General features: G+C 40.1%; 1 protein-coding gene across 4 annotated transcripts in view; it reads left to right on the top strand.

Moving 5' to 3' along the window:
* The window catches only part of NR3C2 (nuclear receptor subfamily 3 group C member 2), a 336,934-nt gene that overhangs the window by 284,167 nt on the left and 28,806 nt on the right, over positions 1-23,961 (top strand). For all 4 annotated transcript variants that reach the window (XM_032330605.1, XM_032330591.1, XM_032330596.1 and 1 more), the window contains 2 exons: positions 10,509-10,639; positions 16,310-16,467. In XM_032330605.1, the coding sequence (XP_032186496.1) occupies positions 10,509-10,639; positions 16,310-16,467 (289 nt within the window). The remainder of the gene's footprint in view (positions 1-10,508; positions 10,640-16,309; positions 16,468-23,961) is intronic.

Here is a 23,961-nt window from a genome sequence, read left to right as displayed (position 1 = left end):
CCCACTCACTGGTACAATAAGACAACCACAAAAAACATGGTCCATCAATTCCTAGACCAAAGTGGCTGAGTTCTGGCCTGGCTGTAAATAAATGACACAGGTGCTCTAACACATACCAGAACTGCAGCGAGCGTGAGGGGCCTTCTACAGATAGATCTTGTTTATCAGTGAGGGGGAAATCTGGTAAGATTATGAAAAAAAAAAAAAATGTATACCATAAACTGGAATAATATGAATTTTGAAATTGAGGTCATTTTTATTCTAATTAGGGTTTGAAAAAAAAACCTGTTTCTGCATGTTATTTTTTTTAGAAAAATAACACGCCTAAGACAAGGACCATCTGTTACACTGACCACTTAACAAGATGTCACATTGATTCAGACACGATGGTGTCGTTTGCAGCATCAGATGTAAGGTCTGGCCTCTCAGATCGGCTGTGATTGTGCGTGTACCGTAGCTCAAGTTATTTTACTCTGTTGTAAGATTGACACGGCTGCTGTATGCATTCCAACAATGTGATAGCCGCATTCATTCCTAGGAGAAATTTACAGAAGTATTAGCTTGTTAGCAAACAGGTTTTTGAAGGGCCTTCCTAAGATGCCAGGGACTTAAAGGAGTCCAGCCCTGAATGAGCTTTGCTGTGTTTTGTTTATATATATAAATAATATATACATAGCTTATATATTTATATATAAAATACATATATGTATATATTTATATAAAATACATATATTTTTTAAGATTTTAAGTCATCTCTACACCCAGCATGGGGCTCGAACTCACAACCCTGAAATCAAGAATTACACGCTCCACCAACTGAGCCATCCAGGTGCCCCAATATATGTACATTTTAAGAGCATCTCAAGGTCTGTGAAATCCATTAGATTTATCTAATCTCAGGGGCTACCAGATATTTATTTAGTACTGGTGTCATTTGGGACCTGTGCACATAACAAAAATCAATCAGAGATGATTATCCAGGTGGAGGACACAGACCTTCAGAGCGATGGGAGTTGGTGATTGTTTAATCGTGGGCTAATGAGAAATGTTTCGGAAATTTACTTTTGTAGTTCCTCACTAAATAAAGTGATGCTTTCCTTTCCTAAAAGGCATGCAGGTGACCACGGTACAGCTAAGTGCAATATTGCTAAAGGATCTTCAGTTAAGAAATGTCACTGTACCTTTCATATGCTCCTATAGGTGGAAGAGCTGGGAACGTTTTTGCTTTGGCATTTATAAAATCAGCCAATGTGAAAGGATTATGTTTATTAAATGTGAATTCTTAGAAAGAGAAAAGAGTGATAAAAGTAGTTCTATTTTCCCTTCTCCCTGAGGGTACCAAAATTACGGCAGACAGGCCTTTTAGAAAGTGTTTCTGTGACTGACTTTGTTGAAATTATGGTTTATTAAAAGGATTTTTACCCTTCCTTCTTTTAAAAAGCATTTAGCACAGCCTGCAGTAAAAGCACATACAGTGAAAGTCCATCAAGACACAAAAAGGCCAAAAGCAAGTAGTAAAAACAGTGAAGAAAAGAGATATTTTTATATATTATAAAAGAAGAAGAATGAATGAAAAGCCTGAACTCTAAGAGAAATTACTTAATTAAACACAAACCCTCGTCTCTTAATCTCTATCAGAGTATAGCAGATAGTCTCATGGGTTGCAGAGATTCTTTCATGTTTCTAGTTAAATTTTTTTTCAGTTGTGATAAAATACCCGTAAGGTAAAATGTACCAACTTGACCATTTCTAATTAGGCAGCTCAGTAATCCTCTGTGCATTCACAGTGTTATGTAAATAAGTGCTTTTTCCTCCCTTTCCCCAGTCCCTGGGAGTGGCCATTCCACTTCCTGTCTCTAGAAGTTTGACTGCTCCAGGTACCTCATTTAAGTGGAATCTTACAGTATTTGACTTTTTGTAACTGGCTCATTTACTTAAAGAATATCATTTTGTGCGTTTGTATTGGCTCGTGTGTCAGAAGATCCTTTCTAAGGCTAAATAATATTCCATCAAATGTATATGCCACATTTTGTTTATCCGTTCACCCATTGAAGGACACTTGGGTTGCTTCCACATTTTGGATATTGTGAGTAATGCTGCTATGAATATGAACGTACAGATGTCTCTCTGAGACCCTGCTTTAAATTTTTGCAGAGTCTCTTTTAAGAAGTTAGTTCGCATCCTCCCGTAGAAGCCAGAGCACGAGGACCCACAGTAGGTGTTCAGGTTAATACTTAGAGCTCCTGAGTCCTGCAGATACCCATAGTTTGGAATGGTTTGTCATTTGGGCTTATCAGATATTTACTTCCAACAGAACAGAACATAAATATGATTCCAGGATTTCCTTTAATTTGGGTCAGTAATTTCCCAAATCAGCTGCTTCCAAATGAGCCTCCAGGTAACTGAATGACTAAGCTTCTCAAATACATTTTGAGTAGTGTCTTGGTAAGCCAGTACTTGAATACCAAAACAGAAGTGTTCGTTCTGACAGCCATTGACCCATAGTTCAGAAGACTAGCCTCATAAAGTTGGGCAATGACTTTACTGGTAATGTAATAATGGCAAGATGGCATGGGCCCTATAGATCCAAAAGTTGTTCAGTTCTTTAGTTAAATTAAGAGCCAGAAATTAGCATACAGATCGTTTAAATTGTGAACTTCGTGGGGCATCTGGGTGGCTCAGTCAGGTAAGCTTCCAGTTCTTGATTTTGGCACAGGTCATGATCTCGGGCTTGTGAGATGGAGCCCCACCTTCACTGGGGGGTCTACTTGAGATTCTCTCTCTCCTTCTGCCTCTTCCCCTCCCTCTGCTCGCTTGCTCTATCTGTCCCTTCCAAATAAGTAAATAAATACAAAAAATAAATTGGGAGCATCCTTCCTACTCTGATTATAATAGGGCTTTTTCTCATTCCCACTGTTACCATGAAAATGAACTCCATTTTCAACCCCAAGTTCTCTCAAAGGCCAGGAAAAATATATTTTCCAACTCTTCAATTATTCACTTTTGTTCCAAGTTAATCAGGTTTGGAGATGTTAGATTATTTTAATATTTTAAAACTATTTCCAAATGACCCTGTGATTGTAGTTTAGTGTAATGGGTGTTCTCAGAGAGAACCAGATGAAGTTATATCTATGAATAAAATTGGTTTCTTAGTTTGAGAAAATGATAGGTTTTCAAAACTATTGAAATATTTCTTTTTTCTTTTTCTTCTTTTTCTTTTTTTTTTTTTTTTCCAAAGTGTTTTTAAAAAATATTTTAGGGCTATCATTCTTGTAGATTTTATCCCAAGGCCTTTGGAATCAGAACTGGGTCTCTGTGCCCATTTTGGTTGTTTTTATTTATCTATCCAAAAATAGAGTTCATTCTTTTCCTGCAAATGAGATGTTTAGAAATGCGTAACATGTGCCCCCTGTTCAGAAGGCTGTCAGTTATTCAGGTCTAATGTTCACTTGAATACAGGGCTATTTCCTACTTTAGTAATCTTCCACTGCCTCCATATTAGTTCAGCATTCAGGGATAAATTCTGCACTGACTTTTATATTTTAGAAGCATTATACAGATTTCACCTTTTTCGCAAAGTCGTTCATGTATTTTTACATTATTCTGCTGAAGATGAGGTAAGATTATAAAATGAATAAAAGCATATAGCAAAGAGTATTTCTGTGAAGTAATATTGCAAAATTAATACCAGTGTCATGCCAAAAAGGTTGTCCTTGTTTCAACTTCTATGGATGTACATTTCCGTGCATTTAATCTAATTGTGCAAAAACGATGTGATGTAAAATGTGTTTTTAAGATGGCCTATTTTCCTGAGATTTCAAGCTATATTGAGTACCCAGTGCTCTTCATTTAGAGAACTCAATTTCATGCAGTGGAAACAGCAGTGGAGTTTGAAAACACAAAATCTTACCACGTAATGGGGAGCAAAGAATAAACAAATAAGTGAATGTAATAACAAAACATATGAGGTACCAAACATCTCTTCATAGTTGGAAAGAGATCCTCTGGAGAAAAAGCGAAAACAGCGCTGAGCTGTTGGCAAGCATGGAGAGAGAAGACGACCTGAGGTACGAAGTGGAGAACATGTGGTAGCTTCTGGCTGCTTCATGTACCTTCATTTCCCTATCGTGAACGTGAGGATAGTTCTTCACAGGGCACTGTGAGAATTAGCAAGACTGAATTTAACATTGGTGGATGGTAGGCACCCCATAAGTGATAGCTGTGAAGACCATAGAGCTTACTCAAGGAATAAGACCTCAAGAAAGAGGTAAAGAGTTGCTGTTCATACTGAAGGGGCAAAAGCAAACTTCCTTTAGGCGTGTGGTAACCCGTGCTCTCATCTAATCCAAGTAGCATCTGAGGTCTCTCTTCAAGTCACCTTAATCAGTGTGTGGATGTTTTGTCAACACATCTGAGAACAGAAACACTTTGACACGGAGGTGCTGAGCCCTCACATTCTACTCCTGGCAAGTTCCTTCCACCTCCCTGAAAACCTACACTCTCTGTGTTTTCTCCTGCTTTACCCTACAAAGAGAAATAATGGTAACAATATAATATTGTTTGCCTGTAAAGTCATTTCAAGAATTTGATTATCCCTTGCTTTGTTTTAACTGAAATGATCACTGGTCTCTCAAGAAGAATTTTATTTTCTTTATTATACAAAAAAAAAAAAAAAAAAGCTAATAGTACTTTATAATCTAAGAATTTGCATATAATTGGTTTCTACATTTCTGCAAGGTTGGAATTATTATTAGTATCCCAGTTTGACATGCAATGAGTCTGGGTCTCAGAAGTGATGTGATCACAGACTGACAAAGCCAGCACCCTGAAGGGCCAATGGGCAGCACATCTGCAGACCCTGCTGGGCTAAAGTCAAGGGTGCCTGTGCTCTCTCCAGCAACAGGCCTAAGGAATCAAATGCACAGGAGTCTACTCTTTCATTTGCCAAGCATCAAATGCATGTTTTGCTGTATTCCATGGATATCCTGATTTGCTACTCACTCCATCCCATTTTACAACCAAAATCTCTCCTTTTTTGGAGAAAGTTTTGAAGAACTTCATAAATGCCCTATTTTATTAGACATTTGACCTTTGTGCAAATTTTCAGTATTCTCTTGTTCTAATCATCATCATCATATGCAAATCATTTTGTTGTCTTCACTTTTTTCTTCTCTCTCATTCATTCATGAAATATTTATTGAGCAAAGATTGACACATGATACTTGGCTATCGTATTCTACTTGACATTCAGAAAGGTGAGCCAGACATGGATCCTGCCTTTAAGAAGCTTGTAGTTAGCAATCAGGATGGTGAAACTGAACTGAGCCTTTTTTTCCCTCTAAACACATAGAAATTCTGCAGTTAAAAAAGAAAGTCTTAAATATATAGGCAAGCTTTAAAAGGTGGGGGTGGGGGGGAACAGGTGCAAGAAGAGGGAATTCACAGCCAGAGTGGTGTAACTTGGAGCTAAAGCTGTAGTTGGCCCACAGACTGTGGATGTAGATAAATGCCTTAGGGGGTGCATATAAGAACACAAACAGGAACGGGAATCAAGAACATAGACTGTAGCAAGGCTGGGGCCAGAAATGGAGCCTCTTGCATAAAGCCATGGCTCTGCAGCGATTTCACTGTCTCCTAACAAGGACAGCACAACTCAACATGCCAGCCAGCCCAGGGACATGGCAGGGAAACTGAAAGAAATAAGAAACACAAGCCTGTATCACATCAAATGCGGAATCTAAATTTAAACTATACAAGTCTTGCAAAAAGCATTTAAGCTAAGAAATTAGCATAAAAACTGGTCCAGAACAAGTGGAGTGCTTCTACCTCTAACAGTTGTAAATGCTGAGACTTCCTGTAGAGTCCCTTCCATCCTCAGTGCCCGTCAGTGCCCCGGGATTCACCCAAGCCAAAACAGTGTGTGGTAGGTATGCATATGAGCAGCCCCAAAAGTTGAACAAACAAAAGCAAACTCTGAAAGAAACTATGAGATATAATGTTGAAAGTATTAAGAGGTATAACAGATAAAGACATAATTTAGAGAAAGAAGATATAATAGCCAGAAAATAAAAAGTGCCTTATGGAAAATAACAGAAATGTCTGAGAAAGAACTAAATAGAATATTTCTAGGCACCGAGACATGAAACATATTGTCATTAAAATACTGTAGACATTAAACATATTAGACACAAAAATATGTAGTTAAAAGACAGATCTGAGAAAATCACCTAGACTGCAAAAGGAGGGTTGATGTGGAGGACACAGAAGATCCAATGCACTGCTAATAGGAGTTCAAAAAGGAAAAGTAGCAGGACTGGGACAGGGGTGATACTTGAAGAAACAATGTCTAGGGACATTTCAGAACTGAAGAAATACTTACACCTTCCAATAAAATAGGGCTATTGAGTCCTAAGCAAGAGAATTACTACTCGGCACTCAGGCTCTTCGGAATGAAACTGCAGACATCAAATAAACAGGAAATTTGTGATAAGCTACCAAAAAGAAAATGCAGGTTACCTGTAAAAGAATGACAACTAGACTAACAAATTTCCACAAAAGCAGGTCTTAGGGCCCAACTACCGTGGAGTACTAGCTTCAAAGTACGGAGGGCCATTACCTGTCAAGCTGGAAGTCTACAATTTTGTGAAGAATGAAGGTGAAATAGAGATTTTCAGACAAATCAAGATGGAAAGACTTAAACTTTCAATGGCTGACCACTATTTAAAGAATTATGAAAAAAAAATTCTTTAACATGTAAAAATACAAAACAAAACAAAACAACCCTGAAGTCTGAGCTAAGGTATAAGAAACCCATCATTAATGAGACAGATGAGGGCATGTGGGTCTGAGGAGGACTGATTTCAGGAGAGATGTGAAAACAGGTGTAATCTAAATTCTAAAGACCTGTAACAAGGAGAACTGGAAGCAGTCGACCGAAGACAGTTGACTTTGTTTGTTTGCTTGTTGCTCATGGAAAAGCTGTTGATTAACTTTTGACTCTTAAGTATACAAATTCACAACTTGATAATTATTTAAAGGGTAAAAATAAAAGCGTACTTTCTAAATCCAGTACTGTGGCAGAGAGGGGGATTTTTCAAAAGCTGGATCAACCCAGTCAAAGGCAGTAAAGTGGAAAAAGAGAAAGAAAAGAGGAGAGAAAGTTAAAATGCTAGGGGAAAAAATCCAAAACCATCAGTAATCACGGTAAAGGAGAACAGGTTAAACTGAGTTGTTAAAATACAGAGACTCAGACTTTTTAAATCCAGTTTTTTGCTGCTTATGTAAGAGACATGTGAAATATAATTATTTGGGACATTTGAAAATAAGGGATTAAAAAAAGCATAACAGGCAAATTCTAAAGAGAGAGCAGAAGAAAGTTGAAGGAAGGAAGAGAAAAAAGAAGAAACAAAATTATTATCAGACAAAATTTTTAAGGCAAAAAAATACTAGGATTAGTAACTTAGTGATAGAGGAGGAAAAGTTTACAATAAAATGGGTAAAGATATAAAGAGACAAATCACCAAAGAAGAAACCCAAATGGTCAGAAAACATTTGAAAAATGTTCCACCTACTGGTGTTAATGGAAATGCAAATAAAAGCACCAGTGGGGCTATCCTTTCAACACCTGTCAGCTGGCAACAAATTTGGTGGGGGCGTGGAATAAAAGGAAATTCTTATCTCTTACTGGTTGGAGTGAAAGCAGCAGATGTGCACTGATGTGTGACTCAGCAATTCTGCTTTCTTCTGTATCCTAGATTAATGCCCTAGGATGTTCCTTGGGCATCATTCATAATAGCGATAAAGAGGAAACAGTCCAAGTGACCATCAGTAATGGAATGAATAAGTAAATTGTGATATATTTAAACAAATGAAACTTGCATCAGTGGAAACGAATTAATTTATGGTTACCTGTATTAAAGTGGATACATCTCAGAATTATAACATTGAATAAAAAATAAGTTGCAGAAGGATATGCATGTTGAATTACAAATTTACATAAAACAAAACAGGTAGTGTATGCTGTTTTTATAGACACATACATGTGGCAGTAAAATATATACCTCCGAGAGGAAATGGTAGTCCTCCAAAGTGGGCAGTTCCCTTCTTGAATGAAGATGAATGGGAAGCAGGAGGAAGAGAGAGCAGGGTGTAACTCTGCCATGTTTAATTTTTAAAGATCTGAAATAAATATGACAAAAATATTAGCATTTATTTACATTGTTAGTTCTAGATGGCAGATGTAGAGAGGCTCCTGCTATTATTCTGTGTGTGTGTGTGTGTGTGTGTGTGTGTGTGTGTGTGTTTAAAACATTTACATAATTAAAAATATCTTCCAGATGATGGGAGACAAAAGACATACAATAATAATGCAGAGAAAATGTTCTGTGTTCCATTATGGGTTCTATACAGGTGGCTTTCAGAGTTGAGGTGAAAGGGATTTCTGCCAATGAGGGGAACCCAGGAATGCGTCCTGGGAGACATCCTGCAGGGTTGCTGTCCTGCAGACTTCCGCCTGCTATCCATCACCCATAGAAATAGATCAGCTATCAGGACCTCTTTCTGTTTCTTTGGCCTTTATCAAGTCCATTCCCTTTTTCACTAATAGTCTCTTTTTCATTTATTAGATTCTAGTCATCATAAAGCAATAGTTATGAGGACTTCCCAAAAGATTTACTACTTTGAGAAGGAAAATCTTAAAAAAATAACTGATGCTTTGTTTACTTCTCATGGAAAGAGACAATGATGACTTCTGTTGTTATATACTGTAGATTTTTATGGAAGCATTTTGGGCCTGGGTGGCTCAGTCAATGGAGTGTCTGAGTCTTGGTTTTGGCTCAGGTCATGATTTCATGGGTAATGGGATCAAGCTCTGCGTCAGGCTCTGCACCCAGTGGGGAGTCTGCTTGAGGATTCTTTCCTTCTGCCATTCTCCTTACTAGCATGCATGCTCCTCTGTGTACCCTCCTCCCACATCAAAAAAAAAAAAAAAAAGCAATTGGGATTCCTGGGTGGCTCAGTCAGTTAAGTGTCTGCCTTCAGCTCAGGTCATGATCCTGGAGTCCCGTCGGGCTTCCTGCTCAGCAGGGAGTCTGCTTCTCCCTCTGCTCCTCCCTGGTTTGTGCTTCCTCTCTCTCTCACTCAGTCTCTCACATAAATAAGTAAAATCTTTTAAAAAGAGAGAAAGGAAGGAAGGAAAGAAAGAAGACATTTAGACTTGGTGGAGGGACAGGATTGATTGGTTGGTTGTCCAAGTAGAAACATGCATATATTACCCCAAACTCCTGACACTGGGAATGTTGGAGTTCAGAGCCAATAGCCAAGAAAGAATTCTTGAGACAGCTTTGGTGCAAAAAGGTGGTTTTATTAAAGCATGAAAACGGGGCGCCTGGGTGGCTCAGTGGTTAAGCGTCTACCTTCAGATCCCAGAGTCCTGGGATCGCGCCCTGCATCGGACTCCCTGCTCAGCGGGAAGCCTGCTTCTTCCTCTGCCACTCCCCCTGCTAGTGTTTCCTCTCTCACTGTGTGTCTCTCTGTCAAATAAATAAAATGTTTTTAAAAAAAGAAAAAAAAAGCATGGAAACAAGAGCTGTAGGCAGAAAAACCTGCACTGGGGTCATACGGAGTGGCCGATTATATACTTCCAAGTTGGGAGGGGTTTAGGGATGGTGTAAATTTCTAAGGAATTTTGGAAGCAAGGTTTCCAGGACCTTGAGCTGGCTAACTATTAGGAAAAGGTCACTTATTACTGTCTAATATAACCTTAGTCATGAGACTCTTTAGATGTATATCAGTGGGGCATATGCTTGGAGGAGGATTACCAACCTATATTTTGGAGTGGGTAGTGATAAAGGAAGTTTCCAAAGGAATTTTTATATATTAAAGTAGACTTACTGGATCCTGGGTGGGGGGGGCAGGATAATGTTAAGCTAAGATTACCTTTTGCCCTTAGCAAAGTATTAACATAAAGGCAGCTGAGTTCCTAGAGGAAAGTCACTCTCCCTCTTTTAAGAACTTGTCAATGGGCTATAAGTAGTATGGAAATTTAATTTTTCTTTTGCCTTTGTTTCCCACATTGCCTTTTCTCTTCATCAGAAAGATTCTGTTCAAGATTCTCACATTTCAAAATTTTGTTCAATTTCCTTTTCAAGTGTACTGCTACAAACAGTTAACAGTCATGTTTTATGACTTCTGTAAGGGAGGTCCGCATGGAAATAAGACTGGTCATCACTGTCCCGTGTTCACAGCATCTAGTAGTTTGTCAAAAACAGTAAAGTGCTTCTGGCACATTGTTACAGGGCACTAGGAAATTGGGTGGCAGAGTTGGTCTAGAAGCAATTTAGCCATCAGTGGGAAAAGCATCTAACTTGTCTATGGATATGTATCTGCTCCATGTTGAAGACAGAGGAGAAACTGACTCAGATCTCTGACTAAGCTGCCTTGGGCCACCAGTTTGGGCTTGATACTGAACCGTGTATTTTCAGAATTTTTTTTTTCCATTTCCTTTGCAGAGAAAAGATGCATCAGTCTGCCATGTATGAACTATGCCAGGGGATGCATCAGATCAGCCTACAGTTCGTTCGACTGCAGCTCACCTTTGAAGAGTACACCATAATGAAAGTTTTGCTGCTGCTAAGCACAAGTAAGTTGATGTCCACTTGTGCACTTTTTCTACGTCGTCCTATGATCTGACCTCTAAGGAGATGAGCCTATTTTCAGTGTCTGGTAGTTGGTATTAAAAAAAAAAAAAATGAGGTGAGAGAAGGTCTTTGGTCTTTGGTGAACTATGTTACTTGGAGAGTAGAGGCTTTGGGTGAAGTAAGAGCATATTCCTTCATTTCCTCATCCATCCCACCACTAAATATTGACTGACTGTTTTCCGTATAGTAGGATTATACAGGGTACAGTTTCTGCCCTCAGCAAGTTTTACTATAAGATAAATCCAAAGATACGTTTAGTATGTTGTGGAAAGGGATCATCCAATAAAGATAGAAGATAAAGAGGGTCACAGTGGCTCAAAAAAGGAGGGAGCATATTTAGTTTTGAAGGTCAGAGAGGGATTCATGGTGAAGGTGAATCTTGGCAAGCTTTGCAAGGGTTATGAATTGGATATGAGGTCTGAGATGATATTCCTATCAGGGGATGATGTGAGCGAGTACGGAGATTTGGGAAAACATATCCAGGTGTTAGAACTTTATTCTGGGTGAGGTGGTTTACCCATTAATTTTTAAATTTTTTTATTCTCTATTCATTTAATTTTTCAAGGTATATAAGGTGATGTGGGATTAGAGAGGAGTGAGGAATAAGATTGGGATGGAGGTTGGACCACGATATTCAGTGTCTGTTGAAGACACCTGACCTTCATTGTGTGGGCAGAGGAGTGCAGTACCACAGGCTTTGTGCAGTGGGAATACATGACCCAGGCTAACTTCTGTGCCTTTATGAAAATGTACCTGGTAGTAGACTGGATTAAAGAGGAAAAAGAGAGGGCGGTAGAGAGGCAAAGACAGAGAACTTAGCCAGATTGGAAGCACAGAGACTGCTGTGAGGCTATTGAAATAATAGCAGGAAGACAGTGGTAGGTGGCACGATGGATAGGAGGAAAGGCATTCAAGGAACACAGCCGAACGGATGGTGGACTAGAAGGGGAAACAAAATGGTATGGGTCAGAAGTGACCCAGGTTTTGCTCACAGAGAAATGGCTAGGATGGCAGTTGATACCATAAAGAGGAATATGTTCATGTTGGGACTTGGAAAAGATTTGGTGGGGGTTTTATAAAATGACTTCTATTTCAAATGGGTTAATTTTCAGATGTATCCTAATGGGTCAAAAGATGGGGAGAATCTGGGTCTAGCACTCAGAAGACAGGTTTGGGTTTTGAGACATAAACATGAAATTGTCCTCATAGAAAATTATCATCCAAGCTAAAATGGTGAGTGGGGCTGCCAAGGCACGGGAAGAAGAGAAACGGTCCAGTCGAGCCACGTGAGAGGAAGATGGCAGGGCTGAAGAGGCAGAGACGGGACTGTCAGTGAGGCAGAGAAACTAGAAGCCAAGAACTGGTTTCCAAAAGGAGCATGACTAAGAGCAGAGCATCCACAGAGAAAGTTGAGAGCACAGAGCGAGGCCTACTAGAGTTGACCATTAGGACTCAGGCAGGTGCCTGATGGCCAGGGACTTGGCAGATTGATGGGAAGCTTTTTTAGGCTTCTGGAACCAGGTATGAAAGTAGAGAAGTTGATGACATAAAGTGCCCGAGAGACAAGATAGAACAGGATTAGCTTTGGCAAGGGTGTTGAGCACTTCTTCCTGGGGCAACGGCACAGGGCACAGACATTTTCACATTGAGGGGAAAGAATCTGAGAAAGTTCACATCAGATGAGAGGAAGACAAGCATGATGGCAGGAGGCAGCATGGAGAAGAAATCTCCAAGCCAAGTGCTGTGGCCACTGAGGAAACTGAGCCATGTTCTGGGTGCCAGGGATGCTAGGGCAAGAGGTATGGACTTCATAGGAGGAGAGATTGTTGACTGACCACCTGGAAGCAGAGAAGAGAATCCAGCGCATGTGCGGCCCTCCCGTTGTTGCATGAACCAGGGCCGTGGTGCAAGGAGCAGTTTTCAGTAGAGTCATTTGGGAGAAAGTGGCCTCATTCTTCAAGGTAATGAGAATAGGAGGGGTCAAAAGAGATGGTTTTTTTCCCCCAGAGAGGGACTGGGTCTGAGGAGGAGTTAGGCTGAATCAAGTAGTGACAAGAGCGGGAAGAGAAGATGCCATAGCGACTCTAGATAAGCATCTGCTTCCCTGTGTGTAGCAGCTCCCGGCTTCTGAAGGGTTTGCCATACGTCTAATTTAATGCTTAACAGAACCCTGTGAGTTGATAACCCCTCTCTGAAGCGAACAAAAAGGAGGCACACATGTTGTTTTTGTCTAGTATCCTCTGTGCATGAGAACTCAAAAGCCTTGGCTTTGGACTTCACGTCCAGTGTTGTTCCTGATCTCTCCAGAGCGGGGAGCCAGGGGCAGAAAGGCAGGCTGGTGGCACGTGACCGCAGCGGGAAGCCGGGAGCGGCACGTGACCGCAGCAGGAGGTGTGGAGTGGCACGTGACCACAGCAGGCGGTGTGGAGTGGCACGTGACCACAGCAGGGGGCGTGGAGCGCTTAGCAGGCGGGACCTAGACCCCCAGGGGGCTGACCCACAGCCCCAGCCGAGAGGTGGGACCAGCACCTCACAGCTGTGTTTTGTTTGGCCCGCACAGGTATTTTAGGTTGCTCTTGGCTTTTTGTCTCATTTTATTTTCATTGACTTCGATTGCCCAAGGCAGGGCATGTTCTCTCCCCTTTGCCGCAGGCCCTACCATTCCTCACTGATTATACTCTGCCAATCTCCTGTAGGGTCCTGTGCGGCGCAGCCCGTCATCCGCAGGGCCCAGGGTCCAGGGTCCGGAGAACTGGGCTCTTTTCCCCTACTCTGCTCACCTTCCAGGTTTCTGACCACCCCAATTTAGCCTTTTTGGAATATAACTTTGGAAACAGAATCTTTAAATTCAGCGACAGTGATTCTGTTCCCGTTTCCAAGCCATGTCATTAACCGTTACTGACTTGAAAAATGTTGCAAGTATAGATCTAGATGTAGATAGATCAGATGGGTGATAGAATTTAAATGAAACAATGCATGTGATACTACTCCGTCTTAATTGGTGGCTTATCCTTTAAGACCATTTAATCAGTCAGCCTATAATCAATCCTGATATCATTTTGAAGCTACCCAAATTAATTTATTAGCTTCCAAATAGCTCAGTACTTTGAATTCTGATTTTTATAGATGCAGGAAAAGCAAAATAAGAAGGCAGGAAAACATAAGTAAAGAATTGTAAGAGTCATAGAGCTGCAGGCTTTTAGTAAGTTTATTTTGCTAAACTGTGATAGAATGTGTTAGAATTTTTCTTCTTTAGGTGGTTAAGTTGCACACCTGATGTCCAGTATATCAAGAAAGTTTTTAGCAATGACATTGAGAGAATCTTGTGTTCTTAATGCTTATGGAGAAAAACAGACGAACTTCTACCCCAGTTGTTTGGATGGTTTCCAGCAGCCCTGCTGCATTTAATAAGTAAATTCAGAAAATCTGGGCAAACCTCCAAAATTTGAGGTTTTGCTTAAGTTCTCTTTATTTGTGGGTTTGTTTCAACTTCTAAAAAATCTGGCTGGGAAATTGGTACAATATATTTGAGTTATAACAATATATAAGTAATATTTGACACAAATCGTTTGTAATCTTGAGAATTTCTAATGCAGAACTATCCATAAGGAGGTCTTTGCTTAATCTTAGCAGATACACCAAAGAGTAGTGAAATGTAGTAGTGAAATTTATTCACTCCATTCTAATTTCAGGTAATTTGTTAATGTATGGGATGAACTCCATAAACATTAATGTTGAAAAGCAAAAGGTTTACTCCATATTTTATAGCTTAAAAAAATAATTGTTAACCTGTGTATGGGCACTATTTGCAAAGTATTTGCAAACTTGCCACTTCTTTCAGAAAGTTTTAAGTTAACATTAAAATTTTGGTAGAAAGTAGATCTATAGTTCTACTGTTAACATCCTGATTATTACCACCCTTCATATGTTTTATACTTTTAAAGCAAGGCTTTATTTTTAAAGAAAACAAACTATTTGTTATATAATGGGTGTCATTTAACTTTTAATATGAATGTCAAATATTTGAAACCACAGCTAATATTGTGGCAGCCTCCAGAGATGCATGCAATTACTATTAGGGGTTTCTTTTTCCCCCACAAAAGTAGATTTAGGTAAACCACAAATCAAAAGCCTCAACAATTAAATTCAAGGAGACTATTAACATAAGATGTGAATGTAACTTGTAAGATAATTTTTGTACAGGACAACAGGGTTTAATTTGGAAACAGCAGTATTCCCAGCTTCCAGGGCTCTCATAATAGTCAAAAATGTACTTAGCTATTCTAAAGGGCTGATGACCTGAGTAAATTATTTATCCAAGTTATGACATATTAGCAAATATGCTATATAAATAAGAAGTGAAAGCAAAAGCAGTTTCAAACTCAGAACATTAATTTCACAAGATGAATTTTCTTTAGGTCTCCATCTCCTAAAAATAAAGTTCTTAAGTGATTTTATTTTTCAAAGTTAAAGCATACACATAACTATTTATTCGCTATGGTGGAAAAAAAGCAAACATGTAGGTAGATTTTCAGAGGGAATACTTTACACTCTGCCTTGCACCTCCTTCTAGAACAGTCTCGGCACAGGAGCACCTTTTCTCCATAAGGGCTTTCACATGTATCCTGGGACAAAGCATCTCCTTTCAGCAGGACGCAGAGACATTTGATATGCTTCCAAACCCTGAATCCCAAAATATTGTTTCTAAATGAGATTTTTAAATTTAAAATTAAAAGCCAGCCGCTACATAAAAGAAAACATGATCCTTAATGTTTTACTTGTTCAAAGAAAAAGGAGAACGTGGTTTATCCTCTGAAAGTTAAAGATTTTGCCTTACATGCAGAGCCACTGTGGTGTTACTCTTTTGCACACACAAACCAGTGCACAGACCCACAGCCTGTTTGCCTGGGAGACCACATGACAGGGCCCCACTGGTCATGTGATCCTGGGGCAAAGAAGAAGCAAAGTGTTTCCCAGCATGCCTGTCCTCCCCCACCCTATAGACGGCTAGTCTCCCCAAGTGTCTTTGATATTTGAATTTGGGTTTAGAGATGTTGCTTTCTAATTCTAGATCCAGCTCAGAATGTCTGTGACTCTTCCAGTTGTCCTGGAAAATCAAAGTATATTTTCCTACCTCTGAAGTATTGGCAAGTTAGGATCCATAAAACACTTAGATGATAGGCCACAAGGCAACGTAGCATTGTGGTTAAGAGGCAGGCTTTGGAAATAGACCTAGGTTTCTACCCCTTCTCTGCCCTTAATTTATTGTGTCCTTGGGCAGAATTAAACCTCCAGTCTTCAGTTTTGTTATCTATAAAATGAGAGTAATGATTATGTCATAAAACTGAGGTCAAGCCCACGTTAATATATGCAAGATATATATTAACATACACCCAATAAATAGCAATTATTATTCTTTGTACATAGAGGTGAACAAGAATTTATCAGTAGATAACTGCCATATTTGTTCATAAATGCAATTAGTTGCAATTCAGTATCAATCTGAAAGTGTGAGCCTAAAAATCTCAAAATATTCTAGGTTATTTAACTGCTACAATGTGAATGCTGTTTTCCATCCTGGGGATTTACATGTCTGTATTCCCTACACACAGTTCCAAAGGATGGCCTCAAAAGCCAGGCCGCATTTGAAGAAATGAGGACAAATTACATCAAAGAACTGAGGAAGATGGTAACTAAGTGTCCCAACAATTCTGGGCAGAGCTGGCAAAGGTTCTACCAACTGACCAAGCTTCTGGACTCCATGCATGATGTAAGTAGAGCCTCTTGGTACCTGTTAAATGAGGGATCAACCATCACACCCTGTTGACCCCACAGAACTGGAGAGGTGAGGAAGCGTTCTCAGGGCTTTGGGAAGAATAGGGATAAATGATTCAGTGGGAGGCAGCAGGTGCTGAGAATTGATTAAGAAGGAAATTTTCTTCAGATCACGTTTGAAACAAACCCAGGTAAAGTAAAGGGTGTGGCTGTCTTCCATTCTGAGCAAAATGAGAGTGTTGTGGACCATCATGGCAAGACCTCTGTGTCCCGGGCCCGGGAAGGCCCTCAGATTTGCTACAGGTATCAGATCAAGTTTCACATTTCTGCTTACAATTTAGGAAATGTTTGGTTAATGAAAATATTTGCTTTAACATTGCATAAATAGTGTCCATCTTTGACAACTGTTAATCTAATAACCCAATCTTTCCAAAACATTATTAGTGGTCCAGGGCCAACTTGGATCATCTCAGTCTTTGCCAAATTTTGAATCCTATATTCATTCTTCACAGGAGTCACCTTTCTTGTCTTATGTAAATAGAGAAAGTAAATTCTGAGCTTGTTTCTAAGTGAATCAATTATAGATGTAGCCGAGGTGTTAGCAGTTTCTACAAAATATCGATTTGGATAACTTGCTTTGTTATGTCATTTGAAATATGCTTCTTGTTTCACTTTGCGAGCAGTTTTATGTAGCTCTAGCTCAAAGAAAAAGTTGTACGCAGTCATGCTGATTTCATTTTTTATGTTTGTGAGGCTTTCGTACTTTCTTTTGAAAAATGTATGCCCAAGTTCAGCCCATATGATTTGTATAAGAAATCCTCTTTCAGATATTTCTCTGTTGTTCAGAAAAGTGTTGTAAGGCTCCATGGCTAGCTAGTATTAGACTAGTATTTGTATTTAAATCATGAGTCATCCTTTAAGATTTTGTTTATGCCAATGGAATGTGTCGTTTGATAGATAAGGAATGTGACTTGCCAGTGTTTTACACTGAACTGTTTTTGCTTTCTCCCAACTTTCCGTGTGGTATTAAGTCAAATTCTCACAAAGTGAATTCAGTGATCATTTGGCTAATTATCAGTGGCCTAAAGAGCATGGTTTAATGGAAAATCGTAGGACTAAGAGATGATGGCAGATGCATCTTTAGAGTGATCAGAACTCTGCCTTCCATAACTCACACAGAGAACAAACGAAACTAGAGCCTGGAAAACAGGTCACCTGTATGACAATAGGTAACATATTTGCTTTCTCCAGTGAGATTTATGGAAAGCCCTTTATGGTGGACTCAGAATGGGTTCTTGGGTTCTTTCTTGATGAATTCTCTTATTTGTTTAAATGTATGGACAGGCTCAAGTGCAAAATCAGAATTAGTATGTGATTGTCATCACTGCAACATACGATAATAGATGATAAACTTAAAGGCAGTTCGCATATAATGAAACTGACAACGGAAGTTAAAACTGGTTTTTCCACAACCTCTCAGAATCTTTGTGCTGTGAACAGAGTTGCACTAAAGAAACACTCAGAGTCCACACCTGTGGTCCGTGTGTCAGACTGTCCTCACCCTGCTGGAACTCAATGAATCCTTGACCCAAAGGGCTAGATCATAAATGATGATATTCTACAAAATTCCCCAAGGTAAATCAGTGTCTTCCTAGTATTTTTTTTTTTTTTGGTCAATTTGGTCATAATTGATAACACAATAAACTGAACATTATTACAGCATACATTTGGGAAGTTTTTCACACACTGGAGAAACTATCATCACCATCAAGATAATAGACATATTTATGGCCCCCCAAATTTCCTTGCCTCCTTTTTTTTAACCTTTCCTGCTACCTCCTGCTCCCCAGCTGCTTTCTGGCAATACAGATTTGTTTTTTCATTGTTGTTGCTGTTTTCAGAAATTTTTTTTTTTTAATTATATTAGTTACCATACAGTGCTTCATTAGTTTTTTTATGTAGATTTATTAATATATTCAAAGCATCTCATATACATGGAATCATGTGGTATGTAGGTTTTTTGGTCTAACTTTCTTCACTTAGCATAATTATCTTGAGATTCATCACAAACTCATCAATGCATGGAACAGTAGCATGTATCACATTGTATCACATTCATCAATGCGTGTATCACTAGTTCATCTCTGCCCTTTGCTGAGTAGCATCTCACCAAATGGATATCCCACAGTTTGATAGTCCAGCGACGTGTTGATGGACATTTGGGTGATTTCCAGGTTAGGGACTGATACAGATAAAGCTGCCCTAAAATTTGTATACAAGTCTTCGTATGAACATTGCTTTCTTTTCCTTGGGTGAATAGCTAGCTAGCTAGCAGTGGAAAGCCTGGGTCACATGGTAGGAGTATTTTCCTTCTTTATAAGACTGCCAAACTCTTTAGCCAAAGTGGTTGTCCAGTTGTACCTTCCGTTAAGAAGTGTGTGTGCACTCATAGTGATTCACATCTTTGCTAGCAGCTGGTATGGCTAGTCTTGCTAGTTTTAACCATTCTAATAGCCGTGTGCTAGTATCTCACTGTGGTTTTTATTTGCATCTCCCTAATGATCAAGGATCATTTTGTGTGCTTATTTGCCATCCTTATGTCATCATCTATAAAGTATCTATTCAACTCTTCCACTCATTCTAAAAATTTGGATCATCTGGTTGTTGAATTTTAAAAGTTCTTTAGATATTCTAGATATAGATCCTCTATCAGATTTATGACTTGCAAATATTTCCTCCCAGTCTGTGGCTTATCTTCATTTTCTTTTTTTTTTTTTTCTTTTTTTTTTTAAAGATTTTATTTATTTATTTGACAGACAGATCACAAGTAGGCAGAGAGGCAGGCAGAGAGAGAGAGAGAGGAGGAAGCAGGCTCCCTGCTGAGCAGAGAGCCCGATGCGGGGCTCGATCCCAGGACCCTGAGACCATGACCTGAGCCGAAAGCAGAGGCTTTAACCCACTGAGCCACCCAGGCGCCCCTTATCTTCATTTTCTTAACAATGTCTTTTGAAGAGCAGTAGTTTCCAATTTTTTATAAAGCCCAATTGATTGTTTCTTTTATGAATCCTGTTTTTAGTGTTGTAACCAAGAAATCCTTGCCCAAGCCAATGTCACAAAGCTTTTTTCCTATTTTCTTCTAGAGATCACTATCCTTCGTTGACTGATATGGAGTAACTTGAAAACCATTTTTTTTTAATATTTTGATTTTTGGGGAGCATTTTTGGCTTTTCCTTGTGGAAGGGTAAATCCAATCCACCTTACTCCACCACGGCTGGAAGGAGAACATTCTTTGGGGAATCACTGTAGTCATTTTAATTCTGAAACCCTTGTTTTAAATTATCAAAAATGTTTGCACTTAGAAGTAGCCTAACAGAAGCATCTTGAATGCTCTATTTATATTCCTATTCCAGACAGAACATTGAAAAATGCATTGTAAGTCTAGAGGGACCTTTCTAACATTCACGCTTACTCAGACTTGAGACTGCCTACAGCTTTTTCATTAGAGTAAATTAGTGAATCAACATTTGTGGAATTTTTTTCCAGGGAACAAAGAGCTAACAATGACTGGCTCTGTACTTGAGCCTAGTTTTGGTCACCTTATGGAAAAAGAGCATTTGTGCCTAAGGTTCACACAAATATGAACCCTATGAGTCAGATCAAAGCTCTGCTTCAATAGCATGCATAGAATGCCACCCCTCAGGACACATGTCCAAAGATCTCAGTTCGTGTGGATTTCTCCCACATGGTGCACACATGTTGTTGGCAGAACAGTGCCAAGGTGTGTGAACAGAACACTCTCTGAAAAAATAGGTTGGCCAGTTAAGTATTTGAATCGGTCAGCAGCTTTAATGAATCATAATCCCCCTGAACATCAATCTTTCCCCAGAGAATGTTTCAAAGAAAGCAGCTGTGGTCAGGCTGCTATGAATAGATGTATTTTAACATTGTAAATGTTAATGTTTCAGTGTTACATGCAAGGTGTATAGATTTCTTATTCTTCTAAAGAAAATTGATAATTAATGGTCGCTTTCTAGCTATTGCTAAGACAGGCAACTAATTTTCCACATGTAAGAAGCACATTTCTTTTTTTTTAAGAGTTTATTTATTTATTTATTTGAGATAGAACAGGAGTGAGCAAGAATGACAATGAGCATGAGTCGGAGGAGGGACAGAGAGAGAGGGAGAAACAGACTCCCCGCTGAGCAGGGAGCCCAACACGGAGCTCCATCCTGAGACCCTGGAATCATGACCTCAGCCGAAGGCAGATGTTCAACCGACTGAGCCACCCAGGCACCCCAAGAAGCACATTTCTAATGAAGTTATTGGTAACTTCTGTTCATAGAGATCAAGAACTGTGTTGTGATCATTGTGTAGAACTGTTAGTAAATGTTAAATGATGATATTAATAGTACTTTTTAGAAGCAAAGATTACCCTTTTTGTATTAATTAGTTTCAAGATCATACTATTGTAATCATCTTTATTTCAGTATACACACTAGCAAAAATGTGCCTCATGCATAGCCCTATTGACAAGGCTACAAAGGATACAAAATAAATGCATGACACCAACCCAGCCCTCAAATAGCTTATATTCTAGACAGGTGGCTGGAGAAACAGTGCACAACAGAAGGGAATCGGATGCCAAAACTGGCCGCCAGAGCAGTAGAACTTTTGAGAGTCCACGGGTCTCCTTCTTTCATGAGCCAGTGAGCACCCCCTCACCCCACCATGTTCTAGGACCAATGGTGCAAGTGTGAATGGAATGTCCTTCAGAATCCCACTTGTCTAATGCAAGAAGATGTTCGTCTCACAAAGCAGGTGCTTTAATGTCTGAAAGTACAAGGCAGTCAGTGTACGAAGGAGAACAAACCCAAAGCCTGGCGTCCAGGGGCTTGCAGTCGGCCCAGGGGCCCCAGACAGCACTGTACAGGCAGTGTGCTTGAGACTTTGAGGAGGTGAGCATGCCATGAGTCGTGGGCCCACTGATGTTTATTCTGAGTTGATAGAAAGCCTGATTGAAAAGGCATAGGATCCAGCTGTGCCGGGTAGGGGTCCTGGAAGGCTTCCAGAAGGGATTCAGAGACTCTTTAATAGAAGAAGAGACGAGAGAGATGCCCAGAGAGTGACTTTACAGGGTCCATACATAGCTGGTGGCTGCTGACCCCTCCTGACTCACTGTCTCGTGCTCCTGACCCCACTATCGCCATGAGGGAGAGCTTCAGGCTAATAGCAGCTGTTCAGTTTAAGGCCGGTCTGCACCTCTGCAGATCAGAAAACTAGCATCTAGGAACATTAAAAACAGCTGCATTGCTCTCCAGCTTTCCAGACTCATTTGGATCTTCGCTGGCATCTTCTGGAATGTGTTGTTTTTGTGAAGCATGGGGTTACATCTTGAAGGCAGTGAACCTGGCATTGTATTAAAATGTCATGCATGTTTAGCAGTTCCCAAAACAAAATGTTAGGTTGGCCTCAGCATCAGCGAAGCCAGCTTGGGGGTGGGGGCTTTTGTCTCTGCGTCTGATCATCAAGCCCAGGTAAGAACCTGTCCCTTGCCTGGGCAGGCAGTGGTGTGTCCCTTAGATGCTGTTCTCTGTGTGACAAAAGGAAACACCGTGAGGGTCATGTTGCTGAAGAATTGCTTTCTGCAGTTCGAGAGGGAATGCTCGACAACAGAAGTGGCTCTTCCTCTCAGAGCGAAGGTCTCCCTTCCGTGGGTGGGGGCGGGGGGGATGGGGGAGGAGCAGAACATCTGGCGGTACAGTAAATGCTCCACGTGCACACTGGGGAGATTTCATTCTGTAGTGAAGAGGGCGTTAAGTTTCAGTGACACGATCACCAACAAAAGAGATATTGCTGCAAGCAGTCGAGACTATTAGCAAATTATTTTGAGATTCTCATTGCTCATTTAATTAGTGGGTGCTTTTGCATCCGGGCTGTGGTAGTGGTAATTTCCATTGTGATTACACTATAGGTGGTTTTGAGATCGACGCAAACCTATTTTCAGCTTTTCTCACCCCACACTGAAGAATGCAAGCCACAAGTTTGGCTCAGTCCACCATTTGGGCAGCCCGCTTTCTTTCACATTAGATTCTGGTTTATGTCTTCCCAGTTAGCTTCTCCTCAGGAAATGTTCTGAGACCAAAATAGGAGCCCACCGCAGTAATGTTAACCCAGGGGATGGCCTGTGGAGCTCCACCACCATCTCTCCCAGTAAACTTGGGCATTTCACTTAAATTTTCCACCCCTAGTCTCTTCAACTATAAAATGGGAATGATGTCCAACTTATAGGGAACTTTCAAGAGTGAATGAAATAACACAGGTCCTGAGTGGGCATCTGCCACAGAGTGGGCAACAAACACCCCTCCGCATCCCCTTTTCCCCAGACTGCGTTAGCGTTTCCCCAAAACCATGTCCCGCACCACCCAAAAACTTCCCTCGGGCAGTTTACAGTTGGCAGGATAGGCAGTAAGGACCACTCCACAGAGCAGGGCAGGAAGCACATATGTTGTCTGGTAGTGAGTCACTAGAATTCAGTCAGTCTGCAAGCATTTCCACAGTCCTTCAGGTCCCAGGGCAACACCATATCAGCTGGACATTTACCCGGGGAGATCCGTATTGTTACAAACATGTTGGGGTGAGCTTGAACCACCTTCTAATTTGCTGGAAGGATTAAGGGTGTTCGATGATGGAATGATGGCAGATTGCTGTGAGGTGACCATCAGGAGGATTGAGGCTGGCGAACTATAAACCCTTGGCTCAGATGTTATCAGAACACCTCGAGCAATGAATAAAGGCTGGCCATGCTGCTTCAGCACAAGGAGAGAAATTTCCCTCTCTTCCCGTTGCTCAGGTGACAAGGAAATGACATTATTTGATTATTTGTAATACAATACTGGTGGTAGCACACCTGTGTATGTGTGTGTGCTCGTGTGTATGATAGATCAAGTTCAAAGCCACATTCTGTTTCACTGAGCAAAACAACTATTTACTATAGTTGTTAGCAGCGTTATACTGCCTTCTTATGTGACAAGACCATGACTAAGAAAGAGTCTAAGTAAAGGAAAAGATGTTTATTCTAGAGTCAGCTAAGTAAGCAAAGCCTTATCTTCTAAGACACCAGTGGAGGGGAGGACACAAATTATGCAAAGACCCTCTCCTTTTGAAAAAGAAATCATCATAGGTGAAGATTTCAAATTAAATGAATAATTGACATGGCAGATCTTATTCTTTGTCTAGTTGTTAATACCGGCAGAACAGTTATTAATGGTTTACAGCATCTGTTTTTGCATTTCAATATAATACCTGAAGACTGGCATTTGTCCTTACAGATTCCCAGTTTCAAGGGTATAGCATAGTTCAGAATGCATTGCCCTGGGTGAGTTGTGCCAATGAGTGCTTATTTTCATTTAGACCATTATTATGTTTATATAGTTGAAAAATGCATCAGATTTTTTAAAAAACAAGAATAGGGAAAATGGAAAAAAATAGA

Source organism: Mustela erminea, chromosome 2, assembly GCF_009829155.1.
Source record: "Mustela erminea isolate mMusErm1 chromosome 2, mMusErm1.Pri, whole genome shotgun sequence".
In the NCBI taxonomy this organism is placed as follows: Eukaryota; Metazoa; Chordata; class Mammalia; order Carnivora; family Mustelidae; genus Mustela; species Mustela erminea.
The sequence above is the reverse complement of the archived record's forward strand: the minus strand, read 5'-3'. Positions and strand labels throughout refer to the sequence as shown.